The sequence below is a fragment of the Cygnus olor genome, chromosome 4 (genome assembly GCF_009769625.2).
Source record: "Cygnus olor isolate bCygOlo1 chromosome 4, bCygOlo1.pri.v2, whole genome shotgun sequence".
NCBI lineage: Eukaryota > Metazoa > Chordata > Aves > Anseriformes > Anatidae > Cygnus > Cygnus olor.
This window is the reverse complement of record NC_049172.1, coordinates 74,923,494-74,947,969: the sequence shown is the minus strand read 5'-3', so window position 1 is coordinate 74,947,969 and position 24,476 is coordinate 74,923,494. Positions and strand designations below refer to the sequence as shown.

Below are 24,476 nucleotides of genomic sequence, written 5' to 3'. Positions count from 1 at the left end.
TGCACAAATGGAAAATTGACAGGCCTGAACTTTTCAACTTTGCTTCTCTCTTTTCATGTGATAACGTCCTGTGAGGAAAATGAAATCAAAAAAAGCTTTCCCCTTAAACTCCAGGCATCAAAAGTTTCAATGCCAAAGGCCGACAGCGAAGCTGTGAAAGGAAAAGGCTTATCTTACTTTGTCACTTTAGCTGTAAAAGAGTCTGTGTCATTGGGCTTTATAAATAATTCTTTCGCAGCTTTACTGTACATCAGATGCAAGTGCTACAGCTCTTGCGTGAAGTTTTGAGATGACATTTCTGTTTATTTTTATTTCTTTATATTAAAACAACTTCTTGTTCTTCTGTTCTAACTTCTGCATGGTTTTTGTGCTGCTTTTTTTTTTTCCATTCATATGCTGGGATGGTTTCTCCCAGTGCCATAGCACCGGTGCACAGTAACACCAAAGCCTTTGGGGAATGAGCACAGACATCAGCGGGAGAGCTGTGGAGAGAAGCTCCTGTCCCTCATCCTGCCCTGAGGTGCAGAGTGGCTCGTAGCAGCATTATTTGGGATTATCTCCCTCCGATACAGATCGACTGGGTCTGCTACACAGCCATTAGCGTGGGCATGAGCTGCCTGTATTAGTGTAGAGTTTTTGTTTGTTTTTTTTTCACCTAAGGAAGGATGAATTACATGTTTTGAAGCCCACTCTGGGGGTGTGTGGCAGGGGCCTGGAATAACTTCTAGATTTGTTTCCTCCAGGCAGGGGCCACGTGCGTTTTCACTGTGTCACTGCCACGTGGAGCAGTTTTGTCTACTGCCTCCGCTTACCCTGTTGAAACAGCGAGTTGTCCCAACAACTTGCAGAGTGTTCTGTGTGTAACAAAAATTAGGTGGCTCACATGAGAAGAGAGCTCGGAGTGCCTGCAGTGGTTTTCAGTCACAGACAGCATGGGCCCAGCTGGGGCACTCGAAGTTATTTGGCAGAGCTGAGAATGAGCCCGCCTGGTTTCATCAGCCCTGCCTTCTAAATGTGCTTCAGAAGGCTTCCAGACATCTGCAGCTGGAGAGGATTTTTTTTTTTTTCACTGTCAAATTGTTTCTTAATTTGTTAAAACAATTTATTAATACATTTCTGATCCCTGTGTGGGATTTCCAACCTGAGCCTGTGTTTAGCGTTGAGCAAAGCTGCATGATCCTGCTCTGTGGCATCCTGATGCGTGCCCGAGGTCAGCGCAGGCGTAACGCCGCCGCTTGCCTGCAAGATTCCTGGCACAGACTTCGGGAAGGGCGTGAGGATCCCCAGGCCATATCCTTGTTGCTGCCACAGCCATAAAGCGCTGTCAGGTGGGAACTGCTGCTACCACCAGAGCACTCTCCTGGCCAGGAGCCCATTCTGCTGACTCTAGGAAACATCTCAAAGCAGCTCTTGCAGCCTTTGGAGTTGTGGTTAGGGTGAGGGTTCTCTATTTTCCAGCTAACAATCAGATTTCAATTCCAGAACAAGCGTAAGCTTTGGGGGTACAAAAACTAGCAGTTTCTGCTGCCTCTGCTAAGTTGTGGCAGAACTGGAATCTCTCCTGGAGTAATGAGGCAGGGGGAACAAAAACTGGCGCTGGGAGCAGAACTTCAGAAACTTTTAATTGTCCCTTCTGTAGTCGAAATCTTATTTACTTGCAAGTCTGGGTAAGAAGGAGCCATTTAAAACGAACAAGGATAGTAAATGATGGTTTTGAATATTCAAATCTCTACCCATTGCGAGCGGAGCTAAATCAGGTTGTAATTTCTTCCTGTAGCTTGGGTGGGGTAAGGCACCTAAATGACTTGCAGGTTGGTAGAGACAGAAAAAGCAGAGGGGGAAGCACTAAAAGCCTTGACTTTCCTACCAGACCCGCAGCCCACGCCTCGTGTGGGCTCCTTATTCACGGCTTCCACGTGGGCTGCGCTGCACCGTGGGGGCAGCCCGCTCGCCGGGTGCCCACGCTGGCTCGGTTTGGCTGAGTAATGTTTTTCAGTGGTTAGCAGAGGACTCGATAAGGTCACCTCTTGTGAGAATACCAGCGTCTATTAATACCGGCCGATGACCACAGATTGGCGGGGAGATGTTTGTAACTGGTGACAAAGTAATTCTCAGAATGACTTGAGACCCCCTGAGCTGGGTTCCGCCGACGCGACTTCCAGGCTGGCTTAGAAAGGTGGGTTTGGCTGGCTTAGAAAGATGATTTTGGCTGGTTTGTGGCGCCCAGCTTCGTTCTAGTCGTCACGCTGCTGTCTTTCCTGCACCCTGGGGCAGTCTTGGAGACTGCCGTACAGCTCTGCGTGCCTCAGAGGACGTCTGCCCTGCTACAACGTGCCTCTCTGCCTTTCCCTTTGCAGCCTGAGTCTGGAAGGAGAGCAGTTGGTGCTGGAGTTGCGTGTCCCTGTGGTTAGCTCGCCTCCGATATCCCAGTTAGCAGGCTTGGTTAGCTCTGGTGCGGCTTAATTTAAATTGAACCCAGACAGAAGTGGCTTTGTGGGGCTAACTACAGCAAAGACAAAAATAAACTTACTGCGAGGCATAAAAGGGGGTGGATTTCAGGCGTTAATCATTTAGGGCAGGAGAGGCCGAGCTAGGGAGGGAAAGGGGATAAATTGGAGTCAGGTTGGGGATTGTTTGTGGCACGCAGCAGTGAAAATAAATAGCAGGAGCCATTTATCCCATTTATTTGTTGCCTGACCCTTGTCTCTGGCTCTTGGTTTTGCATGGCTGATGTTCTGCGTGCATCCCCTCGGACTCTAATCGCCCTTGGTGCACGCAGGGGCGCTTTGTCAACAGCTTTTATTTGGTTGCTGTTTATGTGCAGCAAAAGCAGTCGTCTGGTTCTGGAGCTGAGCTGGCACTTCCAAAGCTGCTCGTAGTGCCTTGAAGGCTGCAAGGAGCTCGGTGGTAACGTAGATACCGGCCTTGACGCTGCTTTTTCACTTCTTGGAGCAGAAAGTTCGCCAGAGTAAAGGCTTTAGGGCTGCAGTTTCCTATCAGGCCGTAAGAAACTTGCAGGGATGAACTTCTAACAGCAGCTGTGGTTGGATCGCCTTGATCCTTCCGTGGTAAAAATAACGAGGAGGATGATCCGAGGCAAATGCCTTTGCTTGAGGGGCTGTTAAACATTATTTCTGAGAGCGACTTTGTACAGACACGTAGTGAGAAAACCTGCTTGTCTCAGCGCATGGTACAAAGAGTTTGTGGAGAGACAGAGGCGTGCCCGGGCAAATTGCTTCTTCCAAGGGCTGTTAGTCAGCCAGCGAGGGGGGCACGGGTTTTCCAGTCCTGGTTTTCTGTCACTTGGAGTGGTGTCGTGGGTGAAAACCGGCTGCTGACGCCCGTGGAGGGGCCGGTTGGGGTGGGAGGAGAGGAACGTGGGCTGGAAAGTGTCACTGCTCCATGATTTAGGGCAGTTATAAAGAAAGGCTGCTTTAAGAAGTGATAGCCATCTCCAAACCACCAAGTGGAGCAAAGACCACTGGGCATCCTCTGGGTGGAAGGCTTCGGTGGCTGGCAGCAGCGAGGCTGAGCTTGGTGGAGAGAGAAACGAGAAGAAAGAAACAAAAAGAGAAGGATGTGCCCGAGCTGTCTGCCACGATTCCAAGGGCAAGGGTTTGGTGTTTGAAAGGCGCTCACCTTCGCATCCCACAAACTTAGCTGATTTGGCTGATTTTAGCTGATTTGGTCAGTTCTTTCCTGTGTTGCAAAATTAAAATAAAATAAATGGGATTTTGTGTGCATTATTATGTTTCAAATATGTATCTTAAAACAAAGTAGGGACTGCACCAAAGGAATAATCTGGTTTAATCAACAACTTTTATTCCTAACTGAAATAAACTACAGACTGTCTGCTTTTGGCAGCCCTGTGACTTGTAAATGTTAAATTTCCCTACATCTGCATGCCTTTTCAGCCCTGTACATCAGAGCACAGGTATAGGAACACCCAGCACAGTGAATGTTGGGTTAAATTTAAATGACCTTACTTGCACAGAACTGATAATGTTAAAGGCAACAGCTTTCGATAGCCCCATCATAGCCTCTAGCTTGTAAAATAAGAAAAAATAAATAAGGAAAAGCCGTTTGTTCCAACATAAATTAAATTGTAAGGTCCTCTTGTCTTCTGCTTGGCAAAAGTTGGGCATCAGTATCACGTGTTTTACTTTCAAAGTATTAATTGCTATTGAGAAATAAATCACAAAATTGGAAAGAAAAAGTCTTTAGAAGCTTAAAATACATAGTAATTGGTCCTGTTACAATGCCTATTACTGCTTTTCTTAGCATCTAAATCCAGCATTCAAATCTTATGTCTGAAAAGATCTTACATGAATGTTTTGTGCTGGTTTGGGGGGGGAAAATAATATTAAAACTAAATTATTATCTTTATATCCACTTAGTAGTGGATGGTGTACATAAGAATGTGTCTGTGCTGGAATCTGCCAGAATAAGCAGCGTTTTTTTTTCTGAGCAGACCGTCTAATTTCATGTCATATTGCATCTCCCCATATTCTGGCGTGCTAAAAGATCGGGAAGTTTTATAAAATTGTAAACGTTGCTGTGGTCCCATGGTGTTCCTGTGAAACAGCTGGTACTAGAACTAATAGACATAACTGAAATAATTTTAGTGCTTAATCAGTAGAAAAACCTTTCTAGTACAGTTAAACTTTGACTACTAATACCCTCACTGGTAAATCAGAAGTTAATTTTGACTTGCTCCTACTCATATAGAAAGACTCGGTGCTATCAAAGTATCCACAGCGTGTTTCTGCCCTTGAGACATCTCGAGTGCAGATGGCGTGTAGAAGCTGTAGGTGTGTGGTTTCTCAGTTATGCCATATGGCTTGATTTAAGAAAGAACTTGAAGTCACTTGTTCTGCTCGGAGGGGCTAACGTCCTTTGTTTACTCTCCTTTTTCTGGCCTAAGCACAGGCTGATTTTTGTGGCTCCAGATTAATAAGCGGATGTTTCGTTTGGTTCCTGAGCTGGATAGCCACTAGAATTAAAAAATGAAGTTATCGTTGTCCCACTGCAGCGCTGCATTGCTCGTGAATGCCCACACCTTTCCATGTGGTTGCCTGATTCCCTTCTAGTAGCTGGTGTTGTACATCTATTCGATCTTTACAGCACGCATATGTCTTCTGTCCTCAGGATGAACCATTTGTTTTGCCTGGCATCTCCCCCCCCCTTTTTCCTATTCTGTTTTTTTTAGGTGTTGTGTAAATAGTAAATCAAGCAGCTAGCTGTGCACAAAATGCTTTGTGTGAGTAGCAACATCCTTTCTGGTGGAAAACTTCCAAAACTAAAGAGGAGGCAAGATGAGCTCTTTGACATCGATGGGCAACCAAAATATATGATGGGGGTTATTTCATTTGGAGTTTTTGCATATCCTGTACACGGTAGCTGGTAAATTCCTGTCCTGATAGAGAACATCAGCACTCCAGTACACTTTCTTTTCTAATGGTATTTGGAAGTATTTTTAAAAAGGACTCTAAATTTCAAGAGTTTCAGACATCTGTTATGACTATTAACTCTGTTTCTTGTTGTCCTGCCTCTTATGTCCAAAGCATTCAGGAGAAACTAAGGAAAAACTCGTGGGTTTTGCTCAGCTAGCCACCAGTTTGTGTAAATCAGGATGCGGTGGTGGTGTGAAAGCGGCACCGTAAGTCAGACCTTTGCTGCTTTGTCTCAGAGCTGGGAGCTGCTGGGAATGCTCCGCAAGCTCTGGAAATGTAGAAATAGTTGCGCTGAACTCTCCAGAGATGGTCCAGAGCATCTTGTGACCCTGATTGCAGGTGTCTCCTCGTGTCACACCCGAGCAGTTCAGGTGAAGAGGGTTCTGTGTGCCTTGAGGTCTGGTGTTCTTTACCTGGCTGATAAAGAATTGGGAACAGGTCCCTGCTGAAAAACTGCTTGTGTCAAATGTGGAGCGCTAAACTTCTGTCCCTTTCCTGCCACAGCCCTACGTACATCCCAGAGCTGCCACATCTTAAGCAATGAGATGAGCTGCACAGAGCACCACAGAAAGTCACCCTTCAAACAAAATGATTTTTAACTTGAACAGTACAGAGATGTCTGATGTTACGCTTCCTGAGCGAGTACAGCGGCAGGCTGGTCAGCCCCACTGCTGTGGGTGACAAACTGCTCTCATAACAAGTGAGGACAATTAATGCAACAGGCCTCGCATCACAGCTGAAGCACACGAAGTACCGCGGACTGACCCCTCTCAGGTCTGCTGTTGTTAGCAGCTAAGAGTGTAAAAAGTGACTGTAGCCGAATCGATAACTTCTTTCTGGTTTTGGATGCTTTGTGCAGCAGCCACCCTGCTTTTTTTTGGTGCAGCCATTCTGCCGTAATAACTAATTGATTCAGCAAACCCTTTTGCCAAGAGCTTATATCCTCGTCAGCGTGTTTGGGTTTATTTAGCACGTGTTAATTGCACCCAGGTTTAGCACGTTGTTGACCTTTCATGCTGGACTGAATCATGGGCTGCGTCTGCATCGTCCGCATCGCTGCGTCTTGGCATTGGGTCGACGCGATCCCATCCACTAGAAAAAAAATTAGGAGGAAGAGGAAGGCAAATGTTACTGAACAAAGGCATACTTGATCCAGGACTGGAAAAGTGCCTCGCTACGCTTCTGCCTGACCTCTGGCTCAGGTATTTTTAATGTAGATGAAATCTGAGAAGCACTCAGAGCTTTGGGTTGAATAGTATCACAGATAGCATTTTATATTTGTGATGTTTTCCAGAAGTAATGCTGTAAAGAAGAATACCTGCATTAAACTGTGAATTAGGATTACTGCCTGCTAATGCTGGGTTGTGCTCTCGTTGTGTTTGGAACTCCCCTTGGCCTAGTATTTAAAAAAAAATGAAGTTATTTTAAGGTTCAGCAAAATCATAGAAGCAACTGTGTCGACTCTGAGTGTCCCTGTTGCACTCGGTTGTGGTGGAGGAAGGGGGAACCCTTTTGATCATCTCAGAAATCAGATACCAGTGTTCCTCCGAAGCCCAAGCTAGAGAGCCTGCCTCGTATTAACTTCCATATCCTGAAAACAGCTAAATTACTTGAGAGCCACCTACACAGCTCTCAGTTACACTTGTTTCTGTTGATGTGTCTCAGTGGCTTAACCATAGCGCCATGCTGTGTATTGGAATTAGTAAAACAAAAGTGTTTCAAACCTAATTCTACATATAAAACGAAGGGTGAGTATTGTTCGTGTGCTTCTTTAATAGCAATTTCTCTTGGTTCCTTAAAAAGGAGGGAGGAAAAAAAGGAACTGTGGTCTGTGGAGAGAGAATCTCAGTCGTGTGGGGTTTGATAAAGAGTGGGTGATCTCTCTTTGAATGCTGCGATCAGTCTGCAGTGCTCCTGTGGAAGAATCAAGGACTCATTTACACTAGTGAATAATGTGGCCAAATGCTCGCTAAATATTTGAGGTGGGGGGGCGGTGAGGGAAGGAAATGACTTTTTAAAAGCTCTTTAGCCTCGGTTAGCCCCTAGGTGAGCAGGAACATAACGCATTTGCTCACCGTTTGAGCACGACACTTTCATATCCCACAGCTGCAGAAATCCTCTTTATGAACAACCACTCGTCATACAACGGTGAGCTACTTACGTATAATTTTGTTGCAGTCAAGCCCAAAATTTGCGCTGCAGGCTTGTTTTCCCTCTTCCTATAAATGTTAGTTATGCCAAGCTACAACCAGTGGATGAGTGGCATGTCCTGAAATCCCCTTTTTGGATGGATGTCTGTTGTGCTGAGCTGAGGGAAGATCTCTGCAGCTGGGTGAGGAGCAGTAAAGATGCGCTAACAGTTGTCGGTATGTAAGGGAAAGTTTATCTTTTAATTGTGGAAAGCAGGAAACGTTTGTAGAAGTCTTCCTTCAAAATATCAAGTACGTTTTTACCTCTGGCTTGAGTATGTGTAGCCTTGTTATTTCTGACTTTGTGGCTTTGGCAGTTCTTTGTGAATTTCTTTTGCCTTTTTCCATCTAATAGGTCTTGTCTGAAATACATGTGTGTCTCCTTTCCATCTGCTGCTGCTTTCCTAGGAAGCAGTGAAGTTTCTTGAACGGACTTTTCACAGACGATCTAAATGTTGTTGTTTGCTCTTTAACACTATCTTGCAGAGGAAGACGATGCTGAGGAGGTGCCAGAACTTCAGGTATCTGGGAAAATTGGAGCCAAAAAGCAGAGGAAATTAGAAGAGAAACAAGCCAGGAAAGCACAGAGAGAGGTAAGCATTTCCTGCCACGTATAAAGCCCAGAGCAGAGCCTGAATCGTGATGCTTGGTTAAGAACTGGTACTAACAGACACCCAGGAGAGACAAAGGCAGCATGATCACTACAACTGTTACGGTTTTGTTTTAAAAACATAAATGGAGCTTTTTATGTCACATCTCAAGGCTGTCACTCGCTGGCTTGCCACTAGGTTCTCTGGAATTCTCATGGGAAGGAGAAAGGAGTTAGGAGTTACTCCTGGATGCTCTTTACAGGCTGTTTGCACTGGCTTGCAGCTTAATGTCAGTGCTGTCTGCCCTTAAGGGGAAAAAAAAAACAGCTCTCAAGCCTGGATAGCATTGTTGTAAGACTGGGTCTGTGATCAAAGCCGTGGGCAGTTGTGAGTAGTGGTTCATGTGCTGTGTTAGTGGGAGGACTCCCTACAAGTTTATCCACATTTGCTGTTCTGTTGGAGGGTGGGGAGATGAAAAGCAGACCCTGTAATCTGCTGAAATCTATGATGCTGTCAGTTTTCGCTTGAAATTTGGCCGTTAAACAGAGGCAAAGTGTACGTAGCAAGCACACAAACTTTTCAGTTGCTTGTTCTTAAATGTAAAGTGTGTAAAACTACTCATTTAAATACTTTTGCATTTCTTTTTTCAATTTTGCCCACCACGTTGCTGTTAATTCCAGGGAGGCAACAGGTTTTCTGAAACTTACTTTCTGCAGTGTGCTTGTGGATGGCTGCAAGTTCGCATTAATTTCTTCCAGTTTTTCTACTTGTTCTTTAACAAACTCGGTATTGTTCTGTAAGGTGGAACGTGGGGTTGCAAGAAGGGGGAACAGCCCTGAAACCCCCTTTGCATAACAGAAGATGAAGTGCACAATGGACTTAAACACTTTTTTTAAAAAAAAAAGATGCATTATGACTACATTTCTAATATGTAGAGGGTCCAAACAAAGCCAGTGAGATCCACGCTGAGAATTCTAGAGTAACCTGAAGTTTAAATGCCATTTCTCCTTTACACCGGTGTGTTCTATAGATAGGGTGGTTGGTAATAAACAAACTAGATTGTTATATAAGCTTCCATTACGATCCTTTTCTCACTCATTCTGTGCTAACCATTTTGTCATTACTTTCCGTATTCATTCTATTTAATTACCCTCTTTTTTTGTGGAAAATTTGAGCAAAGTTGAATGAAGCTAGTTAAGCATCAGTTGGTAGAGTGAGGAATTTTTTTTTTCGTTTTAGAATGTGCTGATTTTTATTTTCCCATGTAGACAAATAAATTCCTTGGTTAGGTCTTTTTTGCTGAAACATTCAAAGCCACAAATCCTCCATTTCAATGTCTTCTGCTTGTTCTCTTAACGTATTTTCAAATTTAAGTATACTGAATAGGCTAAAAACAACTTAAAAAAATAAATCTCTGAAAAAAGACCCTAAGCACTTTAAAAAACAAACAAACAAAAAAAAAAACTGTCTTTGCTAGGTTTGGTTTAAAATAATAGTAAAATGATTACAAGACATTTTCTTTCAGGGATTCTCCCAGGTTAATGATAAAAGTTTGAATGTATTTGGTTTTACAGATTATCCCCCTCTCCTTTTTTTCTTCACCTTAGAGTCCATTCTAACTAAATTTTAAGGGAAAAGTCATGTCATTCCATCATATCTCTATACAAATAATTTCATATGCATGTACCCAGCTTGAAAATGCTTATTGAGAAGCAGATAATGTAAGAGTAATTTTAAAACTTATACAATATTAAGTATTTTGAAGCTCTAGGGGGAAAAGAAGTTAAATCATAATTACTTGTTTTATTAGTTTTTTTAATTCTGAACAGGCATACAGGAAGATAGTGAGAAAACTCCCCATGGTCTCACAATATGAAATTACAAAATCTATATTCAGGAGGATTAAAGCTTCTCTTGCATAACGCTACTTTTTTTTTTTTTTTCTAAGGCTGAAGAAGCAGAGCGAGAGGAACGGAAAAAACTTGAGTCAAAGAGAGAGGAGGAAAGGCGGAAAGAAGAGGAGAGAATACGTCTCGAGGAAGAGCGACAGGTGGGATTGGTTGTATTTATAGATGGAAATTCTAACCAAGTTGGTCTTTGAGATTGCTTCTCTGTAAATTCTCTGATCAGAATTCCCTTTGGTTTTCAATACTGTTGCACACATCTTTTATTAGTTTTTTTTTTATTGCTCCATTTTATATGAATTGCAGTAATGCTCGGTAATTTCAGCTGTTGAGTCCTAGCGTTGCTCCGCCAGGTGCTTGGCAGAAGTGAAAGCCCCTGCTCCAAACACCAGTACACATGCGTAGCAGCGAGGACTCACCCTCAGTCGAGGCTAGGGCGAAACAAAACCCATTCTCCTGGCAGTGGATCCAGCAGCCTGCCTGCTGCAGCTGTATGCCATAGTGACAGATTTGGTGGTCAACTTGTTATGTTGACAAACAGAGCTGTTAAAATTGGCTGTTGGTCTGTCTGGGATCTGTCTCAGGCGAATATATGAAGAAAGGAGTTACATCAAACTGCAGGAGAAGTTCTGGGGGTGCCAGCTTGGTGACTGATAGAAGCGTGGGTATCAGAATCACAGAACAGCACAGGTAGGAGGGGACCTCCGGAGGTGCTGTGGTCTGTCCTCCTGCTCCAGTGATGTCTGGTCACAGCAGGTCGCTCAGAACCTTGTCCAGCCAAGCTTTGAATGCCTCCACGGATGGAGGTTTCTCAACCATGCAGGGCCCCGCTTGCAGTATTTGATTACACCCGTGATAAAATTTCTCATGTTGCAACTTGTGCCGGTTGCTGATGCTCATTAGCTCTGCCTGCCTGACAGCTGTAACCAGCAGGGCAGAAAGCGAAAGAGGCTAGCAACCGATTTTGCAACTGTCATGTAAAATTATACAATTTTATTCTAATTAAACACATTTGCATGCACTTCACAATTAAAGATTTCTAAGCTGTGCGTATATGAAGGTGTGTGTTAGCAGGAGTGACCCAGAAAAACAGATCCTGTGCGACTGAAATGCCTTTGTTAAATATCTTCATCAGTGGGGGTGGCAAACTTATTTCAAAGCTGCTTTGTGTATTCTAGGCATCAGTGCTACTGGCTGAGAACTAGGAAGGAGCTTTGTGCTCCTCGCTGCTTGAGCAAGTTGTGTGGTAGCTCTGCAGAGTGCTTCTGGAGGCGAGGACCAAGGTGTTCTGTGCTGAATAATTGCTGTCCCAGGGGAGTGGGGCCGCCAGCTTTCAGTGTGAATTCTCCATGATACTTACATGTGAATGGAGATCTGTCTGTGCTTTGTTGTGAGCAGATTTATTTTAATTTGTTCTAAGCAGGAATTGTATAAGTGGGGTGGGTTGTTGATAACATTTTAAAAGAAGAAAAGACATTTTTCCCTTCTGTTGAGGGATAAAGACATTTTTTAACGATCTTTTTTCCATACGTTATGCACATATGAAAGATCTCATAGATACGATATATTTTTTCAAGGGACATTTTACTCTGGTTATTCTCCAAAAAATCTTTTATTTCTTGAACTCTGTCTTGTTCCCTTTTCATCAATAGAAGGCTCCCAAATTTCAGAAATTGATTTGTATGAGGAGAATGTCAGTTCTACAACACCAGGGTACGTAACAGGGTCCAAGACTTTGGGTTAAAAAACTTAAAGAAAATTCCAGAGGACCAAATATTCCAAAACTGCAGTTCTGAGGAAAGATGTTCCAGTTCAGAAGTATCTGGCAGTGGCCAAGGCGTAACCCTGAGGTTGGATAACTCATCTTGGCTAGTCTGAGCCACTGCTGTGCGTAGCTGAGCTGTTTTGTGACACAGAACCATCAGACCTGGCTTCCTGTGGATCTCTGTCTCCTGCTTTTCCCCTGCTCATGCAGTTTAATAGCACCAGCTTCTGCCTTGTGGTCCATGTGACTACTCTCCTTTTCTCTTAAACCTTCCCATTTTCCCCCCTTATACTTCCAGCACAGAAAGAGACAAGACGAGCTCTGGCTGCCTATAAAGCACCCATCCGTTGCACATCCTGCTTGCTGTGGGACTTGTCCATCCTGCAGGCCAAAGCATGAGAGAACTCAGATGGCAAGTCTTCCTCTAGCAGTGTATCCTTAAGTGCTTTGTCCCCACCCAGCTCCCTGACTTTTTAAATTATTTTTCGTAAGATTTTAGGAATTTACTATCGCTGAAACCCTGAAGAGTTGGTTGAAATAAACTAGAAGAGCCCAATGCTCCAGAGGGAATCAGGAGGGCACCCTGGCTGGGTGCTAGCATTGCTTCAGTGTCACTTCATTTAGAGGAGGCCAACAAGAGGTCAGTCCCTTTCAGTGGCAGCCAGCGAGGCAGGGGAATTACTAATCAAATAGCAGTTGAGCTTGGACAACCTGTTCCAAGTGGGCTGTAGCCCAGGACAAAGATGCTGTCCTGGTGATTCCCTCCAAGTTTGGCCTAGGGTTTAGCAATGCAGCTGGCTGAGCAGGATCAGTCAGCCATGATTGAGGAGTTGAGTTGCAAATAAGGGCGCGATTCTAACTAGGTAGAGATCTTTTCACACAGAAAGTGCTTATTAACATATCTAACTTTTTTTTTTAGTTGCCTTCTGTTCAGTTTAGGGCTGAGTAATTTATTTTGGTTGAATGAGAAAAATGTCATTTGTTTTGATTTTGATTTTCAATATTCCTGATAAAAACTGTACTAAAACGCTTTAGGTGATAGCTTCCTTGGCTACTTAAATTCTGTAATTTTAACTTTTTTTTTTTTTTTCTAGGGGGTGTCTTTCTCCCCAGTAATTTTTATCAGAGCAGCAAGCCAACCCACCAGGCTACATCACAAATGTTGTTCTGCTACTCTGTAAAAGTGTATGCAATTGTAATTATTTTTTGCCTGGGTCTAAGGTTGATAATCCATTTCCAGCGTGGATCAAAGTAAATGTCTCTGACAATATTTAATACTCTTCCTCAACTGTTTTCTATTATTTTTAAGTCTGTCTTCGTCTGAGTCTTTAACAGGAAGCAGAACAATTCAAGACGTGTACGTGTTGAGGCTGTGTTGCTTGAGTTCCTGCTTCAGTCAGCCCAGAAAACAATCTTACAGGGTGCGTGGTAATAACAAGACTTCAGTGCCAGAGACTTCACTTAGTGATAGGAGGGAAAATGAACTAATAGATACTTGATTTCTGCATGCGTAAGCACAGCCTGTCTTTATAATCGTAACATTTTATCTTTAAAATCTTGTTGCAAACTGATTGTATGGTGTAAAAGATGCTGCCTTTCTATTCCAGGCCCATATAAGAGGACGAGGGATCATTGGGGTTTTTGTTTGTTTTTGTGGAATATGTAGAATGAACTGTCATTCGTACATTCCGCTAGAGAAAAGATTCGTCATTTCCACAGCTAACATTTTGTCCCCAGTAATCTCTTGTGGACTGTGCTTGTGATGCAACTATTCCTCTAGATAAGTTTTAAGATGGAAAGGCAAAGTGATGAAAGGTAGCTCGAGTGGTGATTGATAGTCATGAAATTACAAAACAGACGGTAGCTGACTACGATCTTGGAGGCAGCTTGGTTCCTGACATTTCTGTAGTTCACGTAATCCCACAGAGCACCAGAAATTTAGAGTTTATTACTGAAGTTTGTCTGAGAAATGTTACGGTTGTCAGATGGCTTCATTATTTTTCCCCTTCCTTTTCCAGTACATCAGGTTATTTCTGCAGGTATAGTGACAGCAGGAAATCTGTTCTTAGTTTTTATTTCTTTATTCTCCTGCACTTCAGGAAATGTACTAGGACCAAGGATGAAGGCTTAAGACTTCCAGAATAAATGTCTTAACTGTATGAATTGGCCATATTCTTCTGCTGCACATTCGAAGGTTTGAATTCAAGCTTTCACATAAATTTGGTGGCTAGGCTTTATTTAATTTAAATACAAATAAATTTAGTTACTGTATTTACAAGAGAATTTAAGTCATGAGCATCTAGTCTCCAAACAGCTTCGTTAGCTAAACTTCAGTTAAATGTTGTGTTTTTTTTTTTTCCCAACCTCTCTCCCAGGAGCTGTTACCCAAATTTTGCTAACTTCTGTGAACGCTGAGATTGGCTTTGTGTCAAGGAGAGCTTCCTTTCAGCTGCACCCTTAAACGAACAGCTGAAACCTATCCAGCAGCACTGGATTATTCCTGCCCCGGTAAACGCTGCCTAAAAGTTTGTCAGATAATGAGGGAAGCCAAACAGAGGAGGATACAAAATCATGGTGTAGATCTTGTAGAAATCCCCCAGTGTTGATCTTTGATAAAGTCACTGGGGCTGTTAACCCTTTCACATGCATCCCACGCAATGGTTTGAGACATGGAGTCTAGTGGAAACAATGAATTCTCAGATCAGATGAAAACCCACTTTCCTCTATATGCAAACAGACACCTCCCTCCAATTATTTAGGGGCAGTTCCACGCAATGATGTGCAAGTGGGAACTGTAGCTTCGGGGGGGCTACGGGGGCTAAAATCTTACATATTCTTGTGAAAAATAACTCCCTGGTTCTATTCAAATATAGCTGTATGCACATATAAATAAAATGTGGTTGCCCCTTGGCTCCAGTGTTGCGGACCAGATAATATATTTTTAAATTCAAGTTTCCTTTCCAGTGTTCTGCTGACCTGATTGGCTATGCATGCGAGGAAGCTCCTTTATAATTGGCATTTGCTTCAGCTCTGCTTTACCCTGGGGATTTCCCTTTCACTCTTGGAGTTTTTTAGTGGTGAGATGGTTTACCAACCGACACCTTATCAATGAGAGCGAACTTCCTCTGATGTTGCAAAACAGTGTCTCTATACAAAGGCTCGCATATTGCTCGCCTAAGAGCTTTTTTTTTCTTCCTGTGCACAGGGATTTTTGTAGATTTTACTCCCTCAGCCTACCTTTGCTCTGCTAAGGAAACTGCTTATGCAGATGCAGGGCTCGTGGTGCTCTCTTCTGTATTAAAATGCAGCATTGCACAGGGTGTGCTGTCTGCAAATCCGTTGCAGTGTGAACTGCTCTTGAAACACAGCTTGATTCAGTAGAGAAACTGCCAATCTTCCACTGAGCAAGCTATCCGTGGTTGTGAAATAAAAGGCCGCAGTGGGAGTGGGGTCTGGTGTTTGCTCACTGTTTTATTAAAACAAGGTCTGTGTTGCTCAAGCACAGCTGTGCCCAAAGTTTCCAGAGTCAGGAAACCTCATTTAGGCTTTCTGCTTTGCATTTAAGTACCTAAATAAAAATGGGCTGGATCTTCAAAGCTGCAGGAATAGAGGATCGCCTAATGATCCCAAGGGTGCTGCTGGAGCTTTTGGAGACTAAGACCCCGAAGTTTCAACTCTTTGATGTGACATTTAATCATGTAAGAATGGGTACCAAGTTTCAAAATGTTGGATTTTTTTATTCTGTGTAGTATTATGTGAACATCAAGGTGTGTGTGCTTCTCAGCAGAGGCTTTCACTAACTGGTTGGTGTTTCGGTCCCCTCCTCATCCACAACCAGTGAGGTTCTGGAGGCTGGTGGAGACGACTGAGTTTCAGTTGAAGCATCAGTTTACACGCTTTCCCGAAAATTAACTTCTTTATTAGTACAAAATGAAAAGCTTGCAGCAGACTCTCTCTGCTCTGATTTTGGTGGGATGAGGACTGGTAGGAAACGCTTATTCTGCCTTTCTAAAGGTTTTATTTTCTGTCTGAAAAGTGGCAAGGGGGAGGAATCTCAGAAATCAATCTGCTGTGTCATATCGTTTACTTGTAAAGTCCCTGTTTGCTTCCTGCAGGACCTGCACTAACAGCACAAGAACTGGATGTTAAATGAGGAGGGTTTCTTTGGTCCATGAACCTCAGAGCATTTGGCATAGGAACCGATGTGCTTTCCCTCATTCTGCCTGTAAGAAAACAGCTACAGAGAAGGAACAATTGATAGCAGTTGGTGACTGAGGAGAGTCCAGTGTCTGCTCTACCTTCCTAACTCGCAGTGAGATCTCCTCCACCTAGCAGTAGAATAAGCTGCCTATAAACGATGTGTTTGTCAGCAGCTTGGTCCTTTATCTGATTTGGAGGAGCCGTGGTGCAGCACACAACCAGCAGTTTGCTCTCAGGGAAAGCTGTTTAGGCGAAGCTCTCAGAAAAGCTACTTACCATACAGGCCGATATTGCTTAGTGTCGGTGTCACCTTAAATGGGTTTCTGCCTTGAAAGCTAGAAGCTGGTTCAATATCTTCCTGCTGGACAGTACTGTAAGGGTCCTCACCCTTTGTTAAAAACAGTAATGCGTGAAAAACCTTCAAAGGCTGTAATCCCTCAGCCAGCCCAAACAGGACAGTTGCTCAGGAAGCATTCCCAGGATCCAGCAGGCTTTGTGGTCCCAAGAGCCAGGTGCTTCCAGCTAAAAGTCTGAAAAAGTTTTCAAGTTCCTCTGGGTTTCAGCTGATAGAAGGCTGGGATCTCGTGCAGTTGGCACAAGTGATGTTTTCGATGTCACTGAGATGATCGCTGAGCTCAAGGTAAGAGGTGGAAAGAAGGCAACGATCTGAAAGGAGCCTCACAGCAAACCTAGGTCCTCCGTGGGCAGGTGGAACAGAGGGAGCCTGCAGAGCAGTGGAAGGACAGGGTGCAGTGGGAAGTCAGAGCTGACCACATCTGGTGTAAGAAGGATGTTGAAAAGTGTCTCCCAAAGTGCCTGAGATCCACAGGCTGTGTGGGACTTGGGAAGCTGGGTCTGTGCCATGCGAGGTGTCAGGTGAGACTCACAGCAAGCAGGCAGAGTTGGTCCAGTAGTGATTGATAATGTGGCTGTTGGGTCAGAGAAAGCAGAGGAGGAGAAAATATTTGAGTGATTTCCTTTTCTTTTTTTTTTTTCCCCTCCTTCTAATAAAGACGTGATCGGAGTGGAAGAGTTTGTCCTTCAGGTGCGTTACAGTAAAACCGATCGAAAACAAATCCGCACTGTGGCAGGCCCACAGTTTGGGTAAGGTTTAGGTGGGTGAGGACAGAAACGAACGTGCTTCAAAAAAAAAAAAAAAAAAAAGCGGGCAGCTGAAGGTGAGCATCAGCAGTTACCAAATTTCCGTGCTGCTGGGATTTCCCCAGCACCCCACCCATCACCGAAGGGAGGTGGCCCAGCTATTCTCTCTCCCCTAAGCACACATGCATTACCACTTAACTCCACCACAGTTAATATGAAATTAGAGTGGGGAGGGGCAAAGAAACCTGACAAGGAAAGCTGTGGGGTTTTTTAAATTCATATCGGAGCTGAGAGCCCCCTGTATGACTTGCATGAAGCCATACATGGGATCTGTTCAATCAGTAGGCTCAGAGTGTTTCTCGGGGTTTATGCATAACCCACAGGTTGTTTTTCATGGGAATGCAACCTGTATGAATTTGACCCTACACCTTCCATGTAGCTGCTGTACGCCTAGCAGTCTTTCACATGCCCAAGTGTGATGGTGAAAAACTAGCTGAATGTCCTTCTAACAGACAGTGGGGTTTCAGCAGGGTTCCCCCTGCCCAGCTCCCACTGCTGCTGCTGGTTGCTTTTCCCAGTGCAGTTGTACAAAGTCATCTCTCCTTTTGCTTTGAACCAGTTTACAGATTGGCTAAAGCCTTTTCTTTCCGTAGCTCGAATCGTGGTTCAGTTTAGGCAGTAAGGTATGTGAGGCACTGCAGGGAGTGGCCGGGTTTTGAGTTGGTTGATGAAAAAGTTTCTGGAAATACTTAGCGTTATGGAGGCCTCTACCACCAGCAGGAAACACGAGGCTCGGAGGGCTGACATGCTGTAGCTATCGAAGCAGTGTTGCAGACCACCTGGAGACACACTGCTGATCATAGTATGAAAATTTAGGATCTGGAAAACAGACTGATTTGGGCTTTTAAGGAAACCACAAATGCAGGACTGGTAGCTGAGTGCTTTGCCGGTCTCACAGCAGGCACACCTACAAGTGTGTGTTGAAAATGGGATTACTGATATGAGTGTGCAGGTATGCTTTGAAAAAAAATTAAGGTTCTGTTCTTCAAGCAGGTAAGGAAGGTGGGAATGGGTCTTGTTTGTTTGTTGTTAGACCTTCCAAACAGGAAAATAGTGCTCAGTTGTTGCTCTGTTGTAAATCAGACATTGTCTTTTTAAATTTTTTTTCATAGACCTATCTAGAAGTTATTTGGCCGAGCACTTTTCAATTTTTGCCATTTTTTTCTCATTTCAAATCACGTTAAATCACAACTAGACCGGGGGAAGAACCTTATTCTCGTATTTCCAGGATCAAGATTCAATTTGATGTACTTACAAGAAAGAACAATTGCTGTCGCTTCCAAATGAAATGCAGTTATGTTGTTCTTGGCACCTGTAATGCAAGGAAAAAATTACTGCTGGGCTTTTGCTAATAATCATTATGGTGATGAATGACCCAGAAAATGGTCTCGTTTTGTCTCAAGAGCTTCCTCAGATCTGTAATTTATTTTTTTTTCCGATGAGATGGAGGTTAAAAATGGCTTTGACTTTTCAGATACAGTAAGATCCTCTTAGTCCTGCTTTTCTTATCCTTGAAAGTTGTTGACATTCCTTTTTGTAACTTCTTAGGAGTTTGGTTAAATGTGATTGGGACTTAATATACTTTCTCTGCAGTTTTAATTGAAGAGCCACACTCCCGTGCCTATTTCTGATATCCTGCTGCGTTTTGGCTTTACACAGTCTCTTTCTGAATACAGACATTTTTCAGTATACTTCATGACCTGTTCCTGTCTCTTCCTGTTTTAATGGAACAAGTGTTTGCTTTCGAGCCATTTAGGGAAGCAATTACCATATTAGTGTCAAAGATGCAGCGTGACAAGTGTTTAGGAATCAATACGGTTGTTCTTTAGCAGATTGATTCCTGTGCTGATAGTAAAGGAAAGCACAGAGGCTGTCGCTGAAACTCGAAGAATTCACGTTTCTAGGTATTAATCAATCCTTTGCGATGTGATAGCAAGCAGAGGCTGGTGGAGCTGGGATCTCATTGTCCTGTGTGCTGCACAAACATAAATTGCTCTGCAGAAGAAACTCATGTAAGGAAACCTTTTCCTTCTGGGTGAAGATAAATGTGTAAGTTTTTGAGACTAGCAAAAGAAATTTTGAAAGAAAATCATAGAACGCTGCAAACTGATGAGCCCCAAATCAAATCCTGTTCTTATCTGACATACTTTTTAAGTAACCTATCACATTAAAAACTTTACATTGCAGTTTGGCTGTGGATGGGTGACTCTTCTACGTTGCCTAGTATGCATCACCATTTCACTGGTTTGGGGCTTAGAGTTTTCTGGGTCAGCAATTTCTTTTTTTTTTTTCTCTTTTTTTTGCACATGATTATGAAGACTTTGACATTTTTCTCAGTTTAGGTAACCAAAAGTATTTTTATTGCACATAACTAAAAGTGGAGCCTGTAGGCTTTGATTAACAGTCAAACTTGTAAAATAACCTCTTTATTTTTAATGCAATCATATCTTTCTCCCTAGGTGCAAAACAATCGCTACAGTTCTTTACATCCCATGCAGACATACCTTGCTTGTATGTCTTTAGGGATTACCCTAAAACTCTTACTTCACACACGCAAGTGGGCACCAGTGTAACTCCGCTGCTCTTTGTGATCCCTCCCGTGGGACACCAGTCATCTCAGAGCAGAATTGGGGCTAGTTACTGAAAACGTGGATGTTGCATCAAAGTACATTTAGGGGCAGGAACTTCCTGTCACGGGAGCTGCAAAGAAACGTGTTCATGCAAATTAAGACAACAGTTTGCTATATAAGAGTGGTTTTTTCCCCATGTTAAACCTGTTAAGAGCCAGCCTAGGTGTATTCTGTGCAAGCTTACACCACCATGTCAGATGGTTTCTGTCTTAAGAGTGGCAGAGCACCTTGTGAATTTAATGATGCCATCGAGGGAGAACTTGGATGCATTCTAGAAGCTTTTTTTCTGCCTGTCATAGTGCAACCAGGCTGCAGATAAAGGAGATGCTCCTGTACTTAGAGCTAAACCCCCTTTGGGGAGGAGCAAACTGACCACTTGTCATCTTTTCTGTCCAGGAAGAGGAGAAAAGGAAGGCGAAAGAAGAAGAGGAGAAGAGAGAGTATGAAGAGTACCTGAAGCTGAAGGAGAGTTTTGTAGTTGAAGAGGAAGGGGTGGAAGAAAAAATGACAGAGGAAGAGGTATGTACGTTAGTCCGTTACTGCAGTTTCCTTTGTCTTTCTTAGACTTGGATTGTCCTTACTACATTCTGCCTCTCGTAAAATGGGATCAAACCAAATGTTTTTGCTTTTAAAAGTTAAGCCGTGTAGATGGTACATGTTAACCTGGAGTATTTCCTGGGGAATGCTACAGTTTCTCATTCCAGACTGCCAGTTAGAGTGCTAAGGCAAGTGCATGTCGCTGGAAATGAGTCCTCTCCTCCATTTGTGTAAGGACTGAAATAAAACTTATCCCAGGAGTCAGACATCCTTACGCTGTCGTCAGCTCTGCCCTACCCATGTACCATGTGTTGGTGAGCCAGGTGAAAGCAGGGCTAAATTTGTCCACATATCTTCAGGGAAATTGTTAGGGTTTTGGTGTTATGTTCTGGAGGAGCAGAGCTGCTGTACAGTCAAATGAAAAAAATCAAACTGAGACAAAATTTGTCTTGTAACACTCCTGGTAAGAGAAATTGCAGGACACAGACTAAGTGCCTGTGGGTTTTCCACTGGAAAGCCGTACGTTTGGTGTTGCAAGTGATTGTTGTTTTTGATAGTGTTTCGAAGTCTGCATAATGTTCTAGCCTGCTTCTTCTGTGGCTGCCTGCAGGCGAGCTGCTGGGGATGGTGGTTGAAATGTGATACTTGACATAATAGCACTGCAAACTTGAAAAGGTTCTGTTGTGGGAGGCAGCGTTCTTAGTCTGCTGAGAAAAAAACACGTTAGACTAATTTTAATTGCTGTCAAATGCTGAAATGGCTCTTGGGTGGCAGCTGTCAGATTGGAACCATTCTATAGATTTCATGATGGGTAATTTTTTTTTTCCAGGGTCTTGTGGGTTTGTTCCCCTTGCTCCTCTGCTCAAGTGACCCTTTTGAATTGATTTGCACTTAGCATGACTGGGAGTGGCCTTGGGCCGAGGTGCTTGTAATTCATCAGAACACCTTGACCTTAGATGTGTGTTCTCCCTGAGGAACCCTTCCTTTTAGCAGAAATTCCTCCATCGTGCTGGGATTAACACCGAGAAGTTGTATCTTGCTATTGAAAATCCCTTCGAAACCAGGCTAGGAAGCTAGAAAGTGTTTATTGACAGGCAACTGTGTGAGCACAGACAAGGAGAAATTAATTTTTCTATATATGGGAGCAGAGAAGGGTGTTCCTGGCTCAGAAGAGCCTGGGAGGCAGTTGATGCACGGATCTCAACATAAGATATCTTTGGTAAGGGTGGGGAGGTAGAACTTTAATAGCAGGCAATTTGAAAGTCATCTTCAGAAACAATCACAGGTACATAGTTATTTGGAGACATCCGCCTTTGAAAGATGCCGAGCCGTCCTTCTGTCTTGTGGCTGATGATGCACGGAGGCATTTGGTGTCCTGTTACAAACCCTGCCATGTGGGGTTGAGGGCAGCCTGCCGAAACCCCTGCTTGAAGTTAAAGGCCTGAGCCTGGAGTTAGGCAGTTAATTAAGGCTGATTGATTTCCAGGGTTGCAGAGTAACCTGATCTCCTGTTAGCTGAAATGCACATTGTTTGCACTGCCTTTGAAAATTGAGCCACTTCTATTAAAATACCGGATTTCAGGTGCATAGCTTTGAAAAGGGCTCGAGCTTCCACATGTGCTGTGCAGCTGTGTGCTACACTTGACCATCTGCCTGAGCCATCTCCTGAATCACTCTGTACTTTACAAAACTGTACAAAATGTCCTCGGTGTATATATGTAACTTAATACACGATGCGCAGACTCACCCAGATGTGGTTATTTCAGGGTATGTATGATGTAAAGAATAAAAGATTCCAGGATTTCCTTCCTTTCAGAAAAGCCTTAAACACAAATTGTGCTTGAGCCATGTTCTGGCTTAGAAAATACCTATCACATATTCCTAGTTAGGATTAAGTCTGTTTTTTCCCCATTTCAGAATCTCCTTCTCTGTGTGTTTTTGTAAAAACTTTAGAAGTATGCATGCTAAACACTTTTATAATATTTGTGCTAAGCAAGTTTGTGATGCATTTAACGTTTATGAATTTAAAATAACAATTGTTTTCCTTGCTGTATGCAGTCTCGCAGCTTTCTAATGGAATTTCTCGAGTATGTTAAGGTAAGTTGGTCTTTCTCCACCTTCCATATGTGAAATAGCTGTGTCAAAGAGCTGACTTGCAGAAAGAAGGGAAATCTTTACTTCCTCTTCGATATACTTAAATATTCAACAAGTAACAAAAGTGATGCCTTATATAAAACCTTCATTATTTACTTAATCATGCATGAATGTGTCCATCATTGTTAACATGACATACAATTATAGCTTTGTCTTGGCTTTTGGGGGCAAGATTGTAGCTCTTACCCTAATTCATAAGGTAGGTGTGCATGAACTCTGCACCTGGCGGGTCACCCTCAGAGTGTATGAACAGAAACGTTTGCTGTTGAGTGGGATTTGGGACGTTTGAGCTTCTTGTTTGTGAATATCAGCTACTGATTTAGAAAGCAATCTCCACGTCTCTGCTCGGCATGAATGAGAATTGCTGTGCCAGCATGTGGCCTGCCAGGCAGGATGTGTTTGTTTGAAACACTGGCATTGTAAAGGTCACTCAAACCTTCTGCATGGTTTCTTTTCTTGCTTTTATTTGTGCAAATTACAACACTGTCTTGATGGTTTTTTAGGGGTATTTAAGGAAAAGATCACTTGTTTTTAACAGGGTGTGCTTTAGTCTGCCTCTCCTGATATTACATGGTTGGTTATTTAAAACCTGTGATGTGTTCATGAGGTTTTCCACTTTTGATCTGTAACAAATTCTTTCTTCTCCACTATTGGTATATCAAAATTCAAATGTGCATTTCTACTCTTAGTCTAACAAAAAGTCATGCAAATCTTTCGTCCTAGTTAGTCCCTTTTGGCCTTTATTGGAAACTGGACTCTTGTCTGAGAACATATTGCAAGTGTGTGAAAAGTTTCAGAGTAAGCAAATCTCCCACATACTCAGCGACCTCCTAATCATTCCGTTAACCCAGAATCCCACGTTCTGGGCTGGTTTTGCATCTCCACTACCCCAGCAAGGACTCGGAGTTGCAGACATACTTGTCTCTCCTGTTAGTTTTACACCAGGAGTCATTTTGAGTGATTGCTCTCCAAGTCTGGAAAATGCCTTGATGGTTCCAGGGTTACCACAAAGCTATACTGCTAGCATCTTTTGCTGTGCTGCTCTCTGCCTTGTCTGTCATTGGGACTTTTGGTATATCCCATCACCACAGGGCCACAGTGGGAGGCTGTGTTCATTTCACAGAATCTATAGAATGGTTTGGGTTGGAAGGGACCTTAAAGATTATCTGATTCCAACCCCCCTGCCACAGGCAGGGACACCTCGCACCAGACCAGGTAGGTGTCAAAATGATTTCTGTCAAATTCTTTCTGATCATATGTGATCTCTGGTGGAAATTTGGAAATGTATAAGCTAGTAGCACTCAGAGTTAGGAAACATCTTCACTTCATTGCTGCAGCCCAACAAAAATAGCCCCTGATAACTAACTGCATCCCCAGCAGAAGCCAGTCAACTCAGACCAGAAACACCACGAAGTGCAAGTGAGATGGCTGAGAATAGCCTGAAAAAGCTCTTTAAAGAGCCTAATTAAAACCATAAAGTGAAAGTGAGCCATCAGTACACTTCATTTTGGAGCCATGCAGTGGTTCCAGTACTCCAGAGAGATTTCTTGAAAGAGAGGGGAACCTGGAAGTGGCCGTGTTTGCTAAGACATCCTCTGTTTCAGTCCCTTACTGTGGAAATGGCCTACATGGTATGGGGTGATCCCAGTCGCACGTTCCCTTCTATGGCTTTTGAGACACTACCAAACCCTGGGTTAACGAAATCGTGCTGCTCCTTGACTCACAAACAAGCTGCCCTGAGATAACAGCAGGTGGAACAATAGGTTATTTCGGTGTCCCTTGGGATCTCCCACTAAAACTGGAAGGGCTTCCAAGGGATCACACAATAGGCTCTCGTTCTGCACGTTGCCCCAGTGGCTATAATGGCTGGAACAGATTAGTCACAAAGTCTCA

At 43.3% G+C, this 24,476-nt stretch overlaps 1 protein-coding gene across 1 annotated transcript in view; it reads left to right on the top strand.

Annotated features, from left to right (window-relative positions):
• The window catches only part of DDRGK1 (DDRGK domain containing 1), a 38,922-nt gene that overhangs the window by 7,325 nt on the left and 7,121 nt on the right, over positions 1 to 24,476 (top strand). Inside the window, exons 3-6 of the mRNA XM_040555433.1 lie at positions 8,129 to 8,235; positions 10,181 to 10,282; positions 20,289 to 20,411; positions 22,488 to 22,526. Of these exons, the coding sequence (XP_040411367.1) occupies positions 8,129 to 8,235; positions 10,181 to 10,282; positions 20,289 to 20,411; positions 22,488 to 22,526 (371 nt within the window). The remainder of the gene's footprint in view (positions 1 to 8,128; positions 8,236 to 10,180; positions 10,283 to 20,288; positions 20,412 to 22,487; positions 22,527 to 24,476) is intronic.